Source organism: Poromitra crassiceps (genome assembly GCF_964638095.1).
Source record: "Poromitra crassiceps genome assembly, chromosome: 28".
Taxonomy (NCBI): domain Eukaryota; kingdom Metazoa; phylum Chordata; class Actinopteri; order Beryciformes; family Melamphaidae; genus Poromitra; species Poromitra crassiceps.
In genome coordinates this window covers 11,923,913-11,945,069 of record NC_139651.1, presented here as the reverse complement: position 1 = coordinate 11,945,069, position 21,157 = coordinate 11,923,913, and the positions used below count along the sequence as shown (strand labels likewise).

The 21,157-nt window shown below is 43.8% G+C and overlaps 1 protein-coding gene across 2 annotated transcripts in view; it reads left to right on the top strand.

Annotated features, from left to right (window-relative positions):
• gpc5a (glypican 5a) overlaps nucleotides 1-20,431 on the top strand; it is a 166,285-nt gene extending 145,854 nt beyond the window's left edge. The window contains exon 9 of one of the 2 annotated variants that reach the window (XM_083662136.1): nucleotides 18,152-20,431. In XM_083662136.1, coding sequence (XP_083518262.1) covers nucleotides 18,152-18,312 — 161 coding nt within the window. In that variant the 3' untranslated portion in view covers nucleotides 18,313-20,431. The remainder of the gene's footprint in view (nucleotides 1-18,151) is intronic. The other variant, XM_083662137.1, reaches the window with a different exon arrangement.
• Nucleotides 20,432-21,157: the final 726 nt, after the last annotated feature.

Sequence of the window (21,157 nt, the reverse complement as noted above, 5' to 3'; positions counted from 1 at the left end):
GACAACAAATGTAAAAAATAGCCAGTTAAAGTTTTTTTGTACTCCCGAGGAAAACAAGGAAGCCATTGAGAATTGGCGAGAAGAAAAATGTGGATGTTGCTGTCAATTAAGTAAGTTGGAGGGTTCCTCTTCCGTATATACGATCTTTTTGTGCCACACCCGACCATGCACGCGACATAGGAGAACGCCAGGATTGGACGGGAGTTTGTGTTTTCCCCCGTTTTGGGCGTGGTTTCTGAATGATGACGCGCCCCGCAGTGTCTCCAACATCCTCCCTTTTCCGAGAAGCACCAGGCCAATGACAGCGAGGCTGGGCTGCAGGTTCAAATCCCTGCAAATCCCTCCAGTATTCACGAGTTTCCTGCATCCCCCCAGAATGCTACAGTAGCGTTCTCTGTGTGCTGGCTGTGTACACCGCTTCACGCTGACGCTCCTCTTTGGGTGGAAAGTTTGCTGTGGCAAGAAGCCCTGCTTGTAAATCATGCATATTGGATGAGACGTGCAGCAGATGAACCTGGGCCCTCCAGTCAGCTTAGTCAGCCTACTATTCATTAAATATCATTGGCCCCTGCTTCCGTACCTCGTTTCATGCCACGTTCACACCTCATCTATCTAGGCTTGTTCAGAATCAGAATCAGAATCAGAATCACATTTATTGCCACAGTATGCAAGTTACATAGGAGGAATTTGTCTTAGTGTCTGTATGCAGCGTAGCGGTTACATCAATATACAGGGATAAGAAGTAGGAAGATAACTAAAGACAATCGCAAAGTTGCAATTGCAATCAAATCAAATCAAATCGAGTCAATATATACAATATGTACATGAGTGGTGAAGTGTTCTGTGGATGATAAATATGAATTTACGTTGGATTTACATGAGATTTACAGACTGAGTTAAATATACGTTAAATAGGCAGTGGATTTACATGAATGTACAGTCAGAGTTAGATAAGAGTTTACATTGAATGTACATGAAATTTACAGGCTAAGTTAAATAGGCATTAATGTGCAGGGAATTTACATCAATTTACCAGTCCCAGTTAGACAGGCATTAAATTAGATACAGTATGAGTTCCAGTTTTATGGGGGGGGAGTTCAGTTGAGTTTAGGAGGAGGTAGTGAGTGTGTGTGTGTGGGGGGGGGTGTTGTTTGTGAGGCGGAAGGGGTTTCCGGGCCTTGTTGGTGAGGCTGATGGCGGTTGGGAAGAAGTTGAGATGAAAGTTGTGGCCTTATTGCAAAACCTCCTACAATTGATAGCACTGCTTCGGTTGGAACACCGTGGTGTTAACAACACACTAGGATTTGGGGGTTTGATTCCTACAGGAAAAAGTCCTTTTATTTGAGAAAAGTCCCAAGTGAAACATGTGCACAGCAACCGTTTTCTCCTGAGAGAGGGGGGGGAACAACCTTGACATGAGAGATGTTGGCAAAGAATCCGTTGCTAGTTCAGAGCCTTGATAGTGTTGATAAAATGTTAAATATTCCCCAATAATATCAGTCAGGTCCCTCCTGTCATAAACTGTACAGGTAGTTGTGTTCTGTCCTTCTTATATATGCATGCATACTATAATATGCAGTACTGAGATTCAACACACGAAGGCTATTCAAGGATCATAGCTGTAAATATTACATATGACTCGAGGTATTTTGGGCAAGTGTCACAATTCTGATCGACAGGCTCGCTCAGATGATGGCGTTTATCATCTTCTAATCACCCTTATGCGATAATGCATGTCATTTTTCACTACTCCACACAATTAACTCTACTTAATAGCAGGATTAATACTTTAATTATGACCATAATCCAAGTAATCTAATTAGATGCAGGTGTTTACATGAGTTTAGTAGCAGTAGCGTTATCCTCGTTATCACATTCAGATCAATGTATTGGTGCCATGTGTGTAGCCATTAATTCCAGTGTGTTGTTGAGCAAGGCTGTACACATCTATAGCACTGTACTCACTAATATTCATTAGGCCCGCCACAGTTTCTCCTGATCAATTTCTCGACGACCTGCTAAAGTGGAGCTAAATTGATATAGACCTTGTATACGTATACTCACTTGTCTATATTGATATAGACCTTCTTGGCTTTGAAGAATTTACTTGCAAGAGCCAAATAATTGTTTCTTTAAGTATACTCACTTGTCTTGTCTCCCTCTTCGTAAAATCGAACTGAACCCGTTTGTCGCGTGCGTCGCAGTCCGTTTCCGACTGAAAACATAACTTGTCTGAGATCACAGGTTGAGAGGCGGGTCATAGTAATTATGTCGATGATTTTTTTTTGAGAATTCTGGGGACTGGATCGGGCTTTGGCCAATCCTGGCGTGTTCCGCCTCCAAATCGAGTGGGATTCAGCGTGTTGTGGCGCTCCCCTCGGGAAGAGCCTGCTGACGCGAGCTTAGTGGCTGAGTGGAGCTCAGCGAGCCGCAGGCAGCCAGCTGCCTTCGTGCTGCCGAGCGGAGAGTGCAGCACGTCGGCCTGGAATCTTCGAGGTGCGACCCCTGACGACCAGGCTCTCGGAGGCGCACGCCATTATCGCTTTGCTGTAAATACGATATTCCTGGAATGCGAGTTTTAACGAGCCAGTTACATTTCTTTGCATTCTTAAGCATTACAGTTTTCTTTATTGTGTATATCAACATACAATTGGCCAAGTTAGTAGTTAGTTTATGGGATAGGAATTCTGCCAGATGACAGGCACTAGGCACCATTTTCTCTTTCTTTGGAAGAGAAAATTATCCTGAAATGAAGATTTGATTGATAGCTGCCATGTCGTGATATGATTGGTTGAAATGGGGTAGAAATTTGATAGTACTAGGTGACGTCAGCAAACTGTAGATTGCTATGAATGAAATCTTGAAAAATTAACTTTTGATGTGAAAAAGTGTGAAAAACGAAAGAAATTAGATTTTTGTGATTTTTTTTGGCATACATTATTAAATAGGTGCACTGTATACCCAGGTATTTGAACTAAAATAAAATAAGTCATTTTTGGGTTCAGCTCGACTTTAAAGGAATGCTGGTCCAGAAGCCTTTTTCGACCAGCTCTGTGGCAGTGAGCGAACGAGTTCAACTTTTTAACGTAGGTGAAATGAGAAGTGTCAAACTGGGCTGAAGTTGGATGCTCTTTCAACATGATGGCACTAAGCCATCCAAAGAGCAAAACACACCATAGAAATGCTATTGCCAGGGGCACGGTGGCACAGTGGTAAGCGCTGTCGCCTCACAGCTAGAAGGTCCTGGGTTCGATTCCCACCTGGGACGATGTGAGCGCTGAAGGAGTGCGTGCCCATCCGCATGTCCTCGAGTGCCCACCACCCGGGTGGGGTCGTCAAAAAGGGCCTTTCTGTGTGGAGTTTGCATGTTCTCCCCGTGCCCCCTGGGGGTTTCCTTCATATAGGAACCCCTCACCTAAACATGCAATATCCTGGTTGCTGATGTGGTGCCTCCTCTGGTTGTTCGGGGCGCCTGTTCAGAGGGAGGGGAAACTTGTTGGAATGGCGAGATCCTCCCACGTGCTATGTCCTACCGGTGAAGCTTCCCCTGTCAGGTGAAAAGAAGCGGCTGGCCCATGTCTTGGAGGAAGCATGGAGCCAGTTTCGGCTCTCCCCAGATCGGCAGAGGGTAGAGCAGCAACCAGGATAGATAAATTAAAATGAGCACTAATGGGGGATTAAAATGGGATAAAAAAAATCGGGGGATGGGATGCTATTGCCATTTCATGCTGTGGAAACTCCAGCAAGTCTGCCACGAAATGGTTCAAATTTTAATGTTTTTAAAATGGAATTTAAGGAAAAATTGTATTCAAAACTTATTTCGGTAATTGTATAGAAATTCAGTTCAGAAAACTAAAAAGTAATTTTGATATGTATTTGAAATCAATTTTCTGTTAATTAAACCAGTATTCATAAATCTGAAGGGGGTTTGTATTTTACCCCATTTAGCGACTCAGCATCTTTGCCCCTAAACGCTTGTGAGGAAGCCGGCAGCACCGCTGCTCACCTCCGAGTCCCTTTGATGATGTCTGAGGGATTCCCCTAATCCTCGGAGGGGTCGGGCGGAGCGGAGGGCACTCTACTCTCTCCCTGCTGGGGGGATCAGGCCATTTAATGGATCACAGAGTTAATCAACCGCAGGGAGACTGACTGAAGTGGAGGAGTCGGGTTGAACCATTAGTCTGGTGTCCCCAGGGAGGTGCACACACACACACACACACACACACACACGCACGCACACGCACGCAGGAGCGCGTGCACAAGCACACACACGCACGCGCAGACACACACACACACACACATACGCACGCACGCAGGAGCGCGTGCACAAGCACACACACACACACGCATGCGCAGACACACACACACACACACACACACACCCTTACACTTCCTTTAAACCTAGTTTAATAACACATTGATTAGACACGGATAAGAGCTTTTATACAGTAACAGCTATAGGGGCACATTCATCATGAATCAATAATCATTCATGATTTCAGCGTGAAATATGTACTACGCGATAACAGCCATATGTGGCGTATTGTAAATGGACAGATTGTCAGTTTATTTAGGGCAAAATTTAGGGCAAAATCAAGGTCAGGACAAGTTATTCATGGAAAAACCATCCATTCACCATTGGTTTCCTCTTGGGGCCAAATTAATTGGCATTAACGAGGGCGTGCATTTTTTTTTTTGCTTTTCTGAGCATTCAGTTGTGACGAGAAACACGTCGGCTATTTACTTCAGTCAACATGATCTATTTGACATAGATCACTTTGTGATCAACTCTCCACCTCTCTTTGCCCTGTTGCAAGGCAATCCAAATAACTAGTGATTTGTATTTTAAGCAGTCCCATTGGCATTGGAACAGCAGCCTAAATGATACGACCATCTGTTCAATCAAGCGTGAAATTTGCCATTCTATAAAAAGCGATCCACACGGGACCAACATGGCCTCTTCCCTTCTTCCCTTCCTTCTCTCGTTCTTGTCTGGAAGCAGTGTGACACCTTTGTGCTGTCACTTTCTATCATGGGCCCATATGGCCAATAGATTTCCTCCCTCTCCTCCCAGAGTGGGGGTCATATCTGTGTCTTCCCCTCCTTCGCCTCCGCATTCAATAACTGGCTTTTCTCTCGCATTGTAAAGCAATCGTTCCAGTGTGTGGTCATATAGAGAGGCAAAGTGGAACGTCACTTCCTGCTCTTCAGCACTGTGCCAGAGGTGTTCATCCGCCATTTACTTCAGCGTTAGCCCAACCAAACGGTTCAGCTAACGCTATAATCGGGAGAGACCATAGAACATCTCACTTGGATGTTCTATGTTTGTTTTTTTTAACATTAAAAAAACGTTCTCTTCAAACCACGTTTTGGTGCGAGTGAAATGTTATGCGTTCTCTCCCGTTTCTAAATATATCTGAACCGTTTGGTTTGCACCAGTAAAACTATTTTTATAAGCGTTTGACGAAATGTCTATGGGGAAATAAATGGCGGATGAAAATCTCTGGTACAGCGCTGAAGCAGGAAGTGACGTTGTTCCACTTTGGCTCTCTATTCACACAAGGTTTTTGTTGTGAGCTATCCACAAATCACTTGGTGATTCCAAACCCCCACCCCACCCCCCACCCCCCCAACCTCAAGCTCTCTCTCCAACTTTGAAAAGGCCTTCATATTTCACAGCAAGCATTCCCAGCTGACTGGGGCCGTTTTCAATCGGCGGAAATGTTCTAATCGTTTTTCCTCCTCCGACGATTTGGCCCGTGAATAATAGCAGGAGGGGGATTATGCACGGAACACATTTCATGCAGTGATGCTTTCACGACGTAGAACCTCTACGCACGTTTTCTCAGCTGGTGCTTTTTATTCAGAGAGGTTCTAAAAGCGACACACCTTTTCAAATGTGATGTCACATTTGACACCGTGTGAACGCTGGTGACACAATATGAATCGGTATTCAATGAACGAGCTACTTGGTTGTTATGAAGGTTGTATTTAGGAATTTATTATTTGGGTTTATTTAATGTGCTACTCTAGCTTTAAACAGTATGCCGATACAATAGCGGGCTTATTAGCATGCAGGTAATGTAAAGTGAAATCCCCTAATGGGCCAAGCAACTTACTGTACAGACATTTATCTCCCCTATGCAATTTATTTTTGATTTTAGGAGTTGCCATTCTACTCGATCTAATCAAAATCAAGCCTTACATGATTTTGTTGTGACATCATGTCAAGTCTTTTTTTGTTTAGTGATTTGCACGTAATTAAAATCAGAATACAGACAAAGGAAAACAACAGAAAAGTGTGCCGGTAGAGACAGGACACCCTATTGGGCATATACTAGATCTCTACCTAAGAAACAAAAAATCTAATGACATGCAATTAAAATATCCATACTCCATGAAAGGGTTGTAGGCTACTGTATGGATTTTCAGGATATTGGCACTGTGAACGGCTAACATGCTGTGATGCCATGATAAAAACACCAAAATGATGCCTAGAGTGGTCCATGAGTCGTATTTTTGATTAATATCGAAGGCCTATAAACTCATTCACTTTGAATCACATAGAATACATCTTTATGCAATATATTCCAATCATTATGGAATATGAGTGCAGCTGGGTTGGCATTTATGCCGTTGCAGAGCTAGAGCTCGTTCGTTCTCTTCAAAGGTGTGTGTATATGACGGCGGTGTAATTGTCCCACTCCTGTGCACACACAATGGACGGAGCATTATTTATTGAAGATCATTGTTGTAAGAATTGTATAAAATACTCTTGACAAGAGGAGCCAGAGGGACCGAAACGTTAGTATGATCAATACGTTGTGATGCTGAGCAAGAGGATCTTCTTCCTTTCTCCACACGGATACTTTCCAACGTGAGAAGAGGAGAGAGTTGGCTGTGCAAAAATATCTCCTCGGAAAAATGGTAGTGTACAAGTAGAAATGAATTATGGATTTGAGTAAATATAATGCAGTGTTGTCTCCCTCGGGAGCCACATGTTCACTTACAGTGAAGAATAGAGAGTGCAGACCTCCGCCAAGCCCAATAGTTCAGTCTGCTATGACATGCAAATTTTGTGAGTTGGATCGGGATCCGTGCTCCAACATTTTAATGGGTTCTTCTTCCTTGGCCCGTGCTACACAACGTACCCTCCACCAAGTTTCGTGAAAATCAGCCCAGTAATTTTTTTCTGCTAAAAGACAAAACATACAGACAGACTAACGGGCGCCAAAAACATAACTTTCTTGGCAGAGGTAATAACATCTCTCTCTACCAGAATCCCCCCCCTCTCTCACACACACACACACACAATTATAAATTTAGAATAAAATAGACGATAAAGCAAACTATGCTTAGGGGTGTGATTGACAGGTCACCTGTCCAGTGATCGCGTGTGCTCAATGATCACGGACGGACCAATAGAGACACTGCGTAACGCGTCATCATTCAGAAACCACGCCCAAGACGGGGGAAAACGGAACCCCCCCCTCCAATCCTGGCGTTCTCCTATGTCACGACTCACGTGCATGGTTGCGTCGCGTGTTGCACAAAAAGATCGTATATACGGAAGATGTACACATGTACACACATTTGTCTTCTCGCCAATTCTCAATGGCTTCCTTGTTTTGCTCAGGAGTACAAAAAAACTTTAACTGGCAATTTTTTACATTTGTTGTCTGCGCAGCACAACAGCTTTTAGCTATGTTTAATTCAAGGAAAATGACGCTGGTGTGTGGAAATGAACGGAGCTTTTCCCCCGTGATGGGCGTGGCCTATTTCATGCAGTGTCTCTATAGGAGGTGGTGCTGCAGCTCTTCTTGTCCATATATGGTCACTTCAGGCTCCAAAAAACCCAGACGGTCAAAATGCCAAACCCGAGGCTTCAAAGTCTCAACCAAGTCTACAAACCAATAGGTGACATCACGGTGCCTACGTCCATATTTTTATACAGTCTATGGTCTAAACACATCACACACGCTCCAGCCATATACTAGGTTTGACCTAAGTCTTGTTAGACAAAACATCAGCAGGGCTTGAATTTACGAAAATAGCCTATAGCAAAAAATGTGGCGTGTTTCCTATTGATTAGCCAATCGGCAATGCTCCCTCCAATGACCCGTGTGTCTGGTGACTCAAAATTTGAGCTTGTTGTTCCGTAACCTCGCCCCCTCCTGAGCAGCTTCCAGACGGCGGCCATCTTCAGCGAGGCGGGGAGGCGGAGCTATCAGTGGCCTCATCCCCAATTCAACAGCTGCTCTGAAGAATTTGGGCCGAGCCTTGTGGTGTGATGATCCCAGGGAATAATACTATGTTTATCAAAAGGTTAATGGAAGGTTAATAAGCGAGGGATCTGTGCAAACTGACAAACCTTATTATGCTAATTGTGTTTTGTGAAGAAGAAGAAGAAGAAGTAATACGTGGGCGTGTTCGTGCTAATTAGCGGGTCATCTCTGCTCTGGATAAAAGAGACAGGCACCTTTTTGATGTTTGACTTGAGGAGATCTCATTAATTCTTTTATGAGGTTGACAAGTGTTGCAGTAAAACAATAAGTCACTCTTGATTGCCAGCTGTTCAGAACAATATCTTTTAATTGGGGTAAATATTTAGACAGGAAAGGTAGGGAGAGAGAGAGAGGGGATGACGTGCGGGAAAGGACCACGGGTCGGATTCAAACCCGCACTCTAAACCCGCAATAGTAATAACTAGAAATCGCGCGTGCACGATTTCTAGGGTGGAGACTCTGGGGACGATGCTCATGGTAACTCATGCCACATCATCAGTGGGTATGACATCACTTTGACGATTATGGGGCATGACATGACATCACCAGTGGTTATGACATCATCCTTTACGTCGCTCAATGTTTTCCAGATGACCCTTGCGGATCGGCTGTTTAGAGCGTAGGCCCCCCTTGGTCATACCAGGTCCTCAGTCAAAAGGACTCGGGTATGTCTGGGTTGTCTATGACTGTTGAACTGAACAAAACTGATGTCATCAGTGAGTGATGTCATCAGGGATGAGTCATCAGTGAGGTCACTCGAGCAATTGTGACACATTTCTGAATGACACAGTGGATACTTTTGGACTGATCCTGTATTTATTCAAGCACCCAAACACAGATAATCAGTTTCATTCATAGTTGGCATGTGTTTTTCTGAGCACATGGGCGAAATAGCTGTACGACCTTGCTCTGTTTAACGATGCTTGACCCAGAGGACCACGAGCTGCTGCTGCTGCTGAACAGGTGAAGAGGAAGCAGTGGTTTGCAGAGGCCTTTTACAGGAGCATGTTTTGTTTTCCTCTGTAAAGAAAGAGGAACTGCACATGAAAAATTGAACACATCCCCTCTTCTCCTTCTTAACGCTCTCCGACTCCCGATACAATATTAAGAGGAGGGGTGTTTTGAGGTCGTCTCTCATCACTCGCTCGAAACAAACACAGGAAATTAATTTTGGCTTTCGCTAAATCGTTCTGATCAAATCAACCATGGTCACCTGATCAACCGCGATCACCTGATCAACCGTTATTATATGCTGTCAAGCAGTGTTTCAGGACTGCTAACGAGTTACATACATACATACAGAATGTAGCTTTGTTTTTCATTCTCATGATAGCGTTTACATAAATGCTTTTGTGTTCAGGCAGGGCTGGGTGATAATTCAATATTATCGTTAATATCATCTTTCAGTGGAATGATGTAATGATATGGTGATTTTGGGGATATCGTGACACACAATTATGCTTGTAAAAATGTATGATAACGAGCAAATTGTACTCATTTACTTGACAAAGTATGAAACATTTTTAAGGAATAATATTTCTAATATTATATTTGACATCACACCTAACATTACCTTTCAGTTCAACTGGATTCAAAGAGATTTTGCACATGAGCCCATATCGATGTTATATATCGATACCGTAAAAAAAAAAATCTTTGTGATTATTGATTTCACCCATATCGCCCAGCCCTATCTCGCGGTATCATTAGCTTCATCACATTTTCCCCCTTCTTAGCACATTAACGGGTGTAGACGTTTCGCCGCAGCAGCAGCAGCCGGTCCTAACAAAGGTGTTGACACACAGAGAGAGGATGCAGAGAGGGGGTGTTGAGTTGACACAGAGAGGATGCAGAGGTTTTTAGAGTATGGACCCAGCAGTGTTTTTGAATAGTCTGGAGCTCATCTGTATGCTGCCTGCAGCGTGTTGCAACCTGAGAGTGAGTGACTGGCGGTCAGAGCTCAGTATCGACTGTTCTGAGGATGTAATAGAGGACGGGCTGATGGAATCCAGGACATGAGCACTCTTCACCCGGCCGTGCGCAGCAGAGCTATGGAGGATAGACCCAGAGAGCACTTGATCATGGTGCTGGAGCTCCATGCAGAGATGCACAGGGCTCTCTCTCTCTCTCTGTCTCTCTCTCTCTCTCTCTCTCTCTCTCTGTGTTAGAATAATGCTTCTGCCTTAAATTAGATTTCATTGATTCTGCCCTTTTCTCTATAATTGCACAAACAGAATGGATGCGGGCGTTATGCGGGGTCAAGGCGGGCGTTTGAAATACTTAGCTGTAAGTACAGAGGGCGAATTACATCAGACAAAAAAAAAGGCAGGTGGAGGAACGGATTCAAGGTGATTGGGCTATTAGGGGATTGTCGGACGATGCGTTATCTCGAGACGAGCAAACTTGTGTCTTTCTCGCAATCGTTCTTTACGATGGAACGTTGTAAAGTTGCACGTAAGTCGTCGTCTTATTTGTCCCGTGGATTGATTTTTCAGTTTCATTTATTTAATGTGACTCATTGACCATGATCACATGGTATGGAGCACGAACAAAATATACAAAAACAATATACAATGGCACACGGCATGGCTGGTGCATATGTCATTTGAACAGAGGCAGGACATTCTTCAAAAAAGCACCTAATTTACACATGACTTTTTGTCTGTCTGATTGTAGTAGTAAGATCAGTTTAAACATAGATGGACGAGTTAAATAATATCTGGGTAAATATAGTTCAATCATGAGAGGCCAGTCGGTAGGATTTAACAAACTTTATTTAGCAATCGGCATGCATGGCAAATACTTTGGCGCATGACTCCATTAGCCAGTGGCGCTGCTCTTGAGGCAAGAGGAGGGCATCTGCATAGGCTAGGAGATCCCCCCCCCCCCGTGGGGGATCAGGAGTCACGACTCGGTGGCGGACTGGGGAGGTGGGTGGGGCAAAACAACGCTCCGGAGGAGGGCTCAAGGGAGATGGACTGCTGTGAAGCTGCTGCTGTTATGATCGGCCAGAGAGAGAGAGGTGACGTAGAACCCTTGCTATATATATGAGAATTAACTGACGTCATATCTGACGTCATTACGGACGTCATACTAAGACTTTGACTGACCACGTCATACTAGAACTTGATTGACGTCAGGGGTGATCGGATTAGATTATGCACGAATGGCCTTCTGCTTGAACTATGGTCTAGAGACCTCACTTCAATCATGAGAGGCCAGTCGGTAGGATTTAACAAACTTTATTTAGCAATCGGCATGCATGGCAAATACTTTGGCGCATGACTCCATTAGCCAGTGGCGCTGCTCTTGAGGCAAGAGGAAGGCATCTGCTTAGGCTAGGAGATCCCCCAAAAGGAAGATCTGATTACCGGAGGTTAATTGAGATCTGCGGGCACCGGTAGTTGATTGTACTTTTCTGGCCTTCGACCTTTTTAACGACTTATGGCTACTTGCGGCTGGCGCTTCCCAACTCGGTCGGGCCTTCGATCTTGACCCCCCTACTTGCGTTGCGGCTGGCGCTTCCCAGCTCGGTCGGGCCTTGCGCGCCGCACGACTTGGCCTTCTGACTGACCCTGACTCTCTCTCTCGACTCTCTCTCTCCCCCTAGCTCTCTGAAATTCAAAATAATTACATTCTTGCATTCAAACAAAATATGATACTCGTCTCCCACACAGTTGTCACTACAGAGGTTACAGATCCTCATACTTCTATGCAGTCCTTCTACCAACAACCTTGGGGATTCTGGTGTTATTAACCCTGAAGTTACAGATTGCATGTCTATCTATGCCTTTGGTTTACATACAGCAGATCATTTTCCAGTTTGAGTTCTTTTTTTGAATTCTACGTACAAGTCACATGATGTCATGCTTCTGAGGGTAATTTTAATGTAATAATATTTGATCTGCATAGTACAATGGAGTTAATGAAAGTGCACTAGTAGGCAACTTTGCACATTGGCGGCTCCCAAAATGTTATTTCCAAAGATACCAAATGGATGAGAGAGGCAAAAGATTTAACTTTCCAAATTTCCTCGAGACGGTTTGTGTTATTTCGCTTTTATGTTTTGACCCATCGTTTCCTGTGGGAGGACAAGCGTACGTACGCCCACACCAGCGTTTCATTTAATAGGAGCAATCTGCCAGGCCTCAATTAGGCGTGATGGGGCTGTCTTCTTTATTGTAGCATCGCTTTGTAATTTAGGCTGACAAGACAGGAAGTGTATTTTTACTTTAAAAAAATCTTGTCAAAAGTGTCAATGCTCCCAATTATCCATCTAAAATAGTTTCAAAGATTTATTTGACAGGACATTGTAACTTTTAATAAACAAATACAGCCACATAAAGTGTACATACAGTATGTGACAGGGACTCTTATTTTTGGGTAACCAAGGTCATTTTTCATTTTCTTTTCAATCAGATTATGAAAGTACAGATTGTAAGCTTTCAAATGTTATGCCATACATATCAATCTGAAAATAATAAATAAATATGGAGAAGATTATGCTTAGTTGAATGTTCACACTCCTAAAAGAAGGATCCTGAGAAAACCGACCTCAAAGCCGGAGAACTTGTTCACACCTGGGCAGCCAGGTAATGGGAGTGTGGACAAGAGCTCAACATTTACATAAACCACTCCCCAACCACTCCAGCTGTCAAGTCTCTGTCACCTCACTGACAGATGGGAGACTGTATATATGCACATTGCACAAGCAGACCAACCAAACCAAGAGTTGTGAAGGGAAAAAATTAAAACAGGAGAGAGTGAAAGCTATGACCAAGTATATGCACTGCATTCTCTCCTTGAGCTCACTTCTAGTCATTGAAATCATAGTGACGAAATAGTGAGTGACAAAATATATACATTAAATGTGTCCGACGTGCGGGACCATTCTCCAGACTGTCACATATGTGTGAGTGTGTATGGGTGCATACAATGCCTGCACATGCCTGCACATGCCTGTGTTTCCCCTAGGAGGGATTTCGAAACGTACCCCGACTGCAACGGTGGGGGCCCCTCACTGGCGACGCTAAAGTTTTAGCTAACTTGGTCGCATCTATGTTCGCAATGGCATCCCAAGTATCATCATACTATTATGGGATGCGATGTGAACAGTTGTATTATGGGATGTGCGTTTCCCAGGCAACGACACATGTTGACACGTTTTGGAACAGCGCTGCACGCTGGCACGATGCTCCTATAAAAGCAAAATGCTTATTGTTTTGAATGATTTGGCATCTTCTATTACTGTCAACACCAGTATTGTTGTATTGTAATAATATGCCATAAATATATATATATAATATATATATATAATATATATATACCGTATATTTTTTTGCAGCCCTTTCGAATGGTAGGGGGAACATGTATGCGCACGCACACACACACACACACACACACGCTCGCGCGAATAAATCTGAGAGATCCTTTCAGTTGGGATTTCACCCTCTTTCAGAAATCGGCTTGTACTGATCCAGGTGTTGCACGCTAAGTCGCTAACATTGCCTCGGAATTGGATTGGAATTGCATTGGAAACGTTGCCTTGCACAAGCCAACCATTGAATATCAGGCATGTAAAATTATGTTGGCATGTTGTTTTTTCTCCAAGCGTATGATATGCTCTCTCATCTGCTACTGCTATATAATGAATGAACAGATGTGGCGTATAGCTGACAATTCACGCTACTCACTGATATCGTTAACATTGACAGAGAGAGAGAGAGAACAAAAAGAGACTGTAGGATACATGAGGGATCGAGCGGCTTTCCCTAAATTGCCAATTCATTAGCGACTAACTGTACGTAGATGATGTAAAATAATGAGAGCATGCAAAGTGGTGTGATTTTTGCAAATAAAGAGTTAATGTATTCTCTTTCCTGTGTGCCTCTGGATTTAATTGAACAGGGATGCTGTCTCCAGCACCGTGCCATATTCAATTGTTCAGTCTGAGAATAGGAGCAGTCAGCCTGTCTCAGGTGGCGTCTCTTCATCTGGTTCCCTCCTCACTTGATCTCGTTCTTGTGTAAACACAACAATTCTGGGCAAAAAAGTGTATATATATATATATATATATATATATATGTGTCTTTTACAACTGTCCTACTTGTCATAATGCATATGGCAGCCTGTATACTGATCATTAATACGCATCTTCAGAAGACTTGATGATTTGCTTTTAGGCTTTTGTGTTGTGAAGCAGTTGATGAAAGAGAGGAGTGTTTGTTTTGTGTCCACACCAACCAGGAAGCATGTGTCTCTTTCACTGTGGGACATTATCCCCCATCTTTTTGAACGCTAATATAAAAAAAAAATCCATTTGCTTCAAACAAAAACTAATAGTGTTATTGTGGGATTCTTATTTTTGCTCCAAAATATATTTTGAAAGGTTATAGGGGCTAAAATGTGTACGAAAATTGGTTTTGAGTCTGGAGATTGGGTTAGTATTTACTCAATTGCCTATCATAAAACTATAATTGTTAATTTCCCAAGAAATCGAAACACTTTTCCTTCCGTAATAATAATTCTGGGTTATGCATAATTTCCGTAATGTGAAACTCCAAAATGGCAACTTTTCAAGAACTAAGAAAAACAGCCTTGTTTTCAGCTTGTCAGCCATGCTTTTTCGAGTTGATCTCATTGGTGTTATTGGTTTCATAAACCTAAGGGGTTGTAATGTCGAATGTCCTCAACCCAGAGCCATGTAGATAGAAGAGTCCCGACATCTCCATTCATTCACTCCAATGGACCAGTTTTTTACTCTCAAGAGTTCCAGGAAGTAAGGTCCTGGATTAAGCAGCACTGTCGAGTTGCAGCAAAATGGACAGTTTGTGTATTTAGTATGTGTTTTGTACTTGAATCAAATTGTACATTCACTAGCAAGGACCACACCACAACAATATATCGTTTAGAAGTTTAATGAAGATTGAGATGTGTATGTGATGAGGTGCACGTGAGGGTGCATGAAGGTGCATGTGAGAATGCATGAAGGTGTCATCCGTTGATGTCTGTCTGGGAGGAGACAGGCAGGAGGAGACTCAGCGTTGGGGGTTCCGTCTCAGCATGAGCTGCCCGAGCGGATTGCTTCTCAGGCGTGTTTACGTCCGAGCTGATTTCAGACCCCTCCAGACAGATCCTGGGAATGAGACATGACGGAGACATGCACCGAATTTGATGGGAAGGAATGAGGATGTTAGGAGGTGAGGGTTGGGATGAGGGTTGAGGGTAGGAATGAGGGATAAAGGGATGAGGGTTGCGGGTAGGGATGAAGGGAAGGGAGGGTGGGTTGAGAGAACTGAGATGATCTGAGACAAACAGGGCAGGACAGGTTCACCAGGTACGTGTATATGTAACCTGCCAGGTAATTGAGGTGTGGTTAGAGGCGTGGTTAGAGAAGTGGTTGAGGCGTGGCCCAGCTCCTGAACCTAAGTTAACAGTCATTAACTATCATTTATCAGCTTTATTTTAGCATGCAAAAGTAGCGCGAGACCCATTCCTGGCTGTTCATTGGCTAATGAGTCTCGCATTTTGGTCCTCCGCTGACGCCACTCTCTCTCTAGAGCAGGGGTTCTCAAATGGGGGTCCGGGGACCCCCAGGGGTCCATGGCACTTTGCCAGGAGGTCCACGAAAAGTTTTCAGGGGGGGAAAAACTTTTTTTTTGTGCAAAAGCTTCATAGTTCAATGAAAATATGTTATGCTTTAAATCTAAAATGCTTCATGGATTACATTCTAATCTGACAAACCTATCAATTTAACTGTCAAGCACGTTACCGTGGAAACAAGCTTAGGCCAAAATCACAAATCAGAATGAGGGGGTCCCCGGTATATTTTCTATCTTATAAGGGGTCCTTGGCTGAAAAACATTTGAGAACCTCTGCTCTAGAGGACACTACCTCAACCCATAGAGGAACATGTGCTGCTCGAATTCAGGTTCAAACATGAAAATAACCAAAATTGGTGTTATGAGATTTTCATCGGACAGTTTCATGCTTTCAATTAGCCTGTCTCTTTCTTTGCCAGAGATTAAGGAACCGAACGTCAAGCTGGCAACGTGCCAGAGAGCTCTGATTGCTGCAAATCGTAAAGTTGCACAGATGGAACCCTCCATCAGTCCAGTTGTTGGATGTTTTTCCCGGGTGCAGTTAGTGTGCTATTGATCATTGTTGTTCCAAGTCCTCACCAATCAACGTCTATTGATTTCACTTCAGTCCTAAGCCTCTCTTACCGGCCTATCTCTCTCTCTTCAGACCACACACCTTTTCGAACATCCTAACCTCTTTGATTTTGCCAATTCTTATTATTCTTATATTTCTTCTTCAGCCATGAACCTCCTACCCAACCCAACTCCTGTTATTGTGTATTCTTGCGTGTGATTTGGTAACATTAGCTCTTTCAAAACAGTTCGCTCTGTCAAAAACCCGATCCGGTCCTGGGGCCACGATTATTTGAGTCTGAAATATCATAGGGGTTCTTTGAATCGCTTCGTATTAATTTGACAGACGTGAGTTGCTTGGTGTTGTATGCAGCCAGCGCTGCAGTTAGGAACCAAACGTCAGTGGTTTCAATGATGTTTCATTGATTAATGACAGTAGGTACATTCTGGTGGGCCCAGTGGTTGGAAGGTGTGTACCACATAAAACAGGACGCTGACGGAGGAACTCTCACAGAATCCTTAATTTTGATTTGTCGAAAATACCAAAAACATCATCTTAAAAAAAGAAGAAGAAAAAGACGATACATTATCGCTTTCCAGCTTGCTGCTATACTACAATCCTTGAAACTTTAGTAAGAGGAATTGATTGAGGTGTTCAGTGCAGAGGTTCAGTGCTCTCGGGTGGGACACTCAGCCAGACTATCTGTGAGCTGTATACCTTCAAATGGCTGTCCTGGGGACTCCTCGGCACTGAATCAATAGATAGTTAATTTCAGGGCGCACTCTGCCTCAACGGTAGCTCATGTGTGGGGCCCTCACAGGGAGGAGAAGCTGTCGATAAGCAGCCAGCCTCGTTTATATAAAAGTCCTGCATGCAATCAAATTTGTTGAAATCTGGCCGTTAGAAATCCATGTCAGAGTAGCTATTAATAAGGTTTGAGCTCAATGCCAACTCTAGAATTGGATAAAGCTAGAGGGGATCTCTCTAGGCATAATCAAAATGAGAATTCCAACCCTCGGACATAATAAGTAGAAATGCAATGTTAAACAAAGTATGGATTTCATTATTGACGGCCTATAGCAGTAGTGTCGGCACACCCTGCCGAGACATCAAAGCAAAAGTGAGATTTGTGTGTTATGAAAATGTATATATACTGTATGTATGCAATATATAACTGACGGCCGGGAACATGAGAGCATGAGGAAATACCACAATGTGTATTATACCATATAAGTGTCCAGGAAACTATAGATGCATTCGCTACACTTACAGATGGAGATACTCACACGTGCAGAACTGCAGATGGTGAAAACCTATGTACAGGAAAAGTGACTATTTGCCAAATATTATGTAAATTTAACACGTACCGGTGTAGATGTATATTATGTATGTATGTATGTATGTATGTATGTAGACAGGTGTGCATAATTTTGGATATGTGCATGAACACTGTAAGCAAGCAATGCTGTAGCTGTATAGATTAATTCAGAGCATATGCATTTATTCCTATATAGTAAGAATGCAAAGTCTCTTGTGTGTGTGTGAGTGAGTGTGAGTGTGAGTCAGCTATGCCTTTTTACGTGCGATCGGGCGCTGAATCTTTCGGCAACTGTAAAGAGCACCCCCTGTGGGTGGCCTAACGCAGCCGGTAGGTGAACCAAATCTTCTGTGAGTCTGACCGGCCAGGTTGTTGTCTCCTCCTCTCTCCTCAGTGAGTCCAGATGTGTCCAGCGACCACAGACATCGTCACCATCATCATCCGTACGGAGAGGATACTGAAATGGAGGGCGGACCCAGTTCACACGGGGGCCAGACAGCAGCCGCCTGGGTCTTCTTGATGTTGCCTTGTTTACAGATGCTCTTGGCCCTGTAATGGTGCTGTATCGCTTCAGCGCGAGACCTTCAGGACGTTAGTTCTGAAGAACTCTGGGTCGGAACCGACAGGAAAGCTCACGTGAGAAAGGACGGAGAGGGCCGACCGATGGACGTTACAAGCTCCAAATATGTACTGGAGCCTCCCTTCCACACAGGACACAGGGTAGAAGCGAACACTAGTAACTGTGTGGGGAAAAGTACCTTAAAGAACTGATACACTGTGCTTTTATAAAACAGCATTCTGCATTGGTGTGAGTATAGAGAGCCAAAGTGAACGTCACTTCCTGCTTCAGCACTGTACCAGAGATTTTCACCCGCCATTTATTTTCCCATAGACATTTCGTAAAATGCTTATAAAGATAGTCTTACTTGCGCAAAACGGTTCAGATATATTTAGAAAACAGGAGAGACCGTATAACATTTTCACTCGGACCACAACGTAAAAATTTGCGAATTTAAAGAAAATATTTTTTCTGTGTTTTTTTAAGTTTTGATCCGCGTGAAATGTTCTACGGTCCCTCCCGATTCTAATATCTGAACCGTTTGGTTTGACCAAGTAAAACTATTTTTTTATAAGCATTTAACGAAATGTCTATGCGAAAATAAATGGCGGAAGAAAATCTCCGGTACAGTGCTGAAGCAGGAAGTGACGTTCACTTTGCCAGTCTATTTGTTTTCTGCTCAGTGGCATTCACTAACACTAATACTGACATATTCAACAGCCAATGTCACTGCCGTGTGTTACACAAGGCAATGGAAAATAACTATATATTATTGTAAAAGTTTGACATTAATTTAATTGTATTTCAATGCGTAATATATTTGATCCGTAGATATACTGTATGTAAGTGGTCATTTGCTTTAGCATACTGCACTATACTGCACTGTACACAGTATAGACCGAATCACTGTGACGTCACGCTGACAACAACAGTCACTTCCGGGTTAGTCTCACTGGTCAGCCTCCCCTCCCTACCGTGAGAGGAGTCTGGCTGCACGGAAACAGGCTACTGGTATAAGCCCTTCCCTGCTCTACTCTGCTCTCCCATTGGAGCGACTGTTTCAGACGCTGCCGGATGTCCGCTCCCCGCTTATTATAAGCTCTGTCATTGGCTCCGACCATGTCAATCAGAGTGGCTTCCGCTCCCTCCTCTCTGTGTCGCTGTAAATAGTCCCCTGCCGCCACAGTGAAAACAACAACGCTAACTAGCTAGCAAGCTAACGGCAGAAACCTACACGCTAGCTCGTTGCTACACGCTGAAAACGGCAAATTGGATTGTTGGAAACTATTTTCCAAGGGCACTGCCGCTGGGATCATGTCTATGTTCCCCCGGGTTCTATGTTCCCCGGGTTCTATATTCCCCGTTTTTCACTAACCTCTCCCAGCCCCCACGCCAAACCTAACCTCCCCCCATGCCTAAACCTAACCTCCCCCAGACCCTAACCCAAAACCTAACCTCTCCCACCCCCACGCCTAAACCTAAGGTCGGCATTGCGGGTGGTCGGCATAGCGGCTGGACACCATTTGGGAAAAACGGGGAACATACAGTAGGACCCGGGGAACATAGGGATGACCCCCTGCCGCTAAGGGCCGCCCATCGCAATTCCACAATGGTGACCAGCGCCGCCACACTCCTCTCACGGAAGGGAGGGGAGGCTGGCCAGCGAGACGACTTCCGGGTAGACAACAGGTGATTGATTTGAATTGCGGAGATATCGACAAAGTTGTTTCTTGTTTATTTCTGTTGTCATTTTCAGCAGCCACTGTAACGTTCAAGATAAATACTGTAGTTAACGATGAGGATCTGACCTATCTGTCATTTCTGCTGTCCTTATTTGATGTACCGTGTTGAATGATAAACCAAATCTATACCCAACAGGAACATCTCACTGCCGGTCAGACTTAACTGCAGGTTTTGGGTGAACTCAAGCATTTTCTTTAGTCTGTGGTCCAACAGGTAAATTAGGTCTCCAGACTAACGTTCAGGGTTCCTACACAAGTATGGAAAAAAAAAGGAAAAGGAAAAGAAAGTATGGAAAAAATATTTGTTTCCAGACTATTGTCTATTGTGTCTATCTGACTATTCATTTTTCTAAATAATAAAATTCTGAATTTAGGCAAAATAAATTGATAATACAAGCAAGTGTTTTTTCATGGCATCAGAATGTAACACATCGAACCCGCAAGCTCAAAACTGACTGAGGCTCGAACCCACACCCTCAGTGCTGCTGGGCAGCAATCAAACTCTCTGAGCCACTGGGTCACACGTCTTAAGACTTAAGTTTTTCTCAGAGCATTTCTCACTCTTTCCTCTGGCTGTCGCTGTTCAAAACTGACCGGGGCTCGAACCCGCGAGCTCAAAGCTGACTGAGGCTCGAACCCACAACCTCAAAGCTGACGGAGGCTCAAACGACCCAATACTGCTGGGCAGTAATCCAACTCTGTGAGCCACTGCGTCGCACTCGTTAGGATAGGTTTTCTCAGAGCTTTTCACTCTTTCGTCTGTGTCCATTTTCATAGCTCACTAGTAAGTGACTGATGACTCGAACCCTCAACCTCTGTGAGCCACTGAGTCTCGCAAAGTCAAATCGTTTCTGTCAGAGGCTTTTCGGTCTTCACTTGAGAAGTTCCTTCAAAGTCCAAGCTTTTACTGAGGCTCAACCCTGAAACCTCCAAAGTGTGTGTGTGGGCGGCCCCACCACTTTTCAACACAAAGTTACCCTTCTATACTCAGATGTCAAATATGGTCTGACAGAGAATTCTGGAAATTTGAGTCTGGAGGAAAAGTATGGAATTTTGACATGAAAAATGTGTAGGAACCCTCAATGTTATCGAAAGTGTT